The sequence below is a fragment of the Otolemur garnettii genome, unplaced genomic scaffold (assembly GCF_000181295.1).
Source record: "Otolemur garnettii isolate 467f Iridium unplaced genomic scaffold, OtoGar3 scaffold00141, whole genome shotgun sequence".
Lineage (NCBI taxonomy): Eukaryota > Metazoa > Chordata > Mammalia > Primates > Galagidae > Otolemur > Otolemur garnettii.
Window position 1 is genome coordinate 940,554 of NW_003852536.1, and position 1,609 is coordinate 942,162.

A 1,609-nucleotide genomic window follows, 5' to 3' on the forward strand; every position below is an offset into this window, starting at 1 on the left:
GTTTCCAGGATTCTAAACATTCCTCATTTTCTTCCTATCATTCTTGCTGTTCCTTCTCTATCCACTTTGCTTATTCCTCCTCATTTTTCAACTTCTAAAAATTGGAGTACCCCAGAGGTCAGTTCTAAGAAACCCTTTTTACCTACCTTCATTCACTGATTTCACATAGTCTTACAAGGCCAATGGCCCCTATCACCTCTCCAACGTGTCTCTACTAGTCTCTCTTTACTCTACTTGGCTGCACGGGCATCCTCACTATTTTATGAACAGACTTCTTGTGCTCTGTGCTCTTCTTATATTTAAATACCTCCCTGACTTCTTTAGTCTTTACTGAGAAATCAGTCACATTCTCAGTATAATGTTCCCTTATAATTCTCTATTTATATAATTTAATCCATCCTTTCATACTACATAGGCCCATTCCCTGCTTTTTTTTACACTAATATAGTTTGCTTTTCACTTACTTTATTGTTTTTCGCCAAAGGAAAGGTCTATAAGAACAGGGACTTTTTTGTCTGCTTATTCATTGCTACATTCCCAATGCCTGTAATAGTGCTTTGTACATAATCAGTTTTAAAAAATAATTACTGAATGAATGCACCAAATTGGATAAACTCAGGCTTCGAATATATGTCAAGAATGACATAACACATATTCAGCTGTAAAATCTAGACACTTTAGTATCACAGGTCGTTTCCCTGCTCCCTCATTTCTCACAACTGGTCATTATGCCTTCATCTTCCACAAAACCACCTGAGATTCATCACCTCTTCTCTCACAGCTGGATTCCTACCTGCACTGTGCTCCTTTCAATCCATTCTCCACAAAGTAGTGAGAGTGATCATTCAAAAATATAATCATGTTACTTTCCTTTAATGCCCTTAGGAAAAAGTATAAATCCTTATGACCTTGCCTCTACTTTCCTTTCCAGCCTCATTACTCACCACTGCATCTTTCTATCTGTGTTTCCACAACTGTAAACAGCTTTTATTTTCTGAATGTGCTATGCTCCCCTTTCCCTTTAGTTCTCAGCACATTCTTCTATTTCTGCCTAGATACTCTCCCCCAACTTCTTCTTTCTTAATTTCTTAGGTCTCAGCTTAAAAGTAATTTTGTGCAGAAAGTCTACATGTACGCAATTACCTATAATGTGCCTCCTAAACTTGTTCCATTTGCTTTTCTATCATGCTACACTGTAACTTTCTAATTACCAATCTTGACTTTGGTCTCCTTAAGGACTGGGCTATATTTATTGTCTATGTATCTCTAGTACCTGATACATATCAGGTACTCAAGATATATGTATTATATAAGTAAATAATTTGCTTCTTACCTTTCTCTCCTAGTTTTTTCCAATTTGTCTTTTAAAACCATAATTTCTTTGTTGAGAGCAAGTTGTTGGCCTTCTGAATCATGGAGTTCTTTCTTCAGATTTTTTATTTCATTTGCATGTATTCCTTCCCTTTTAGATAATTCTTCTTCATAAAAGATACTTTTCTTTTCCAAATCAGTCTTCAGTTTGGTTATCTCTTGCTGATGTTCTATGCTGTATATTCCTGGTGAGTAACTAATTTGTTTTTGCTACAGAAGTAATAATGAAACATTAGTT

The 1,609-nt window shown here is 35.6% G+C and overlaps 1 protein-coding gene across 1 annotated transcript in view; it reads right to left on the minus strand.

The window, feature by feature from the left end:
* The window catches only part of CDC42BPA (CDC42 binding protein kinase alpha), a 227,016-nt gene that overhangs the window by 84,262 nt on the left and 141,145 nt on the right, over positions 1-1,609 (minus strand). Inside the window, exon 14 of the mRNA XM_023518564.1 lies at positions 1,334-1,581. Coding sequence (XP_023374332.1) covers positions 1,334-1,581 — 248 coding nt within the window. The remainder of the gene's footprint in view (positions 1-1,333; positions 1,582-1,609) is intronic.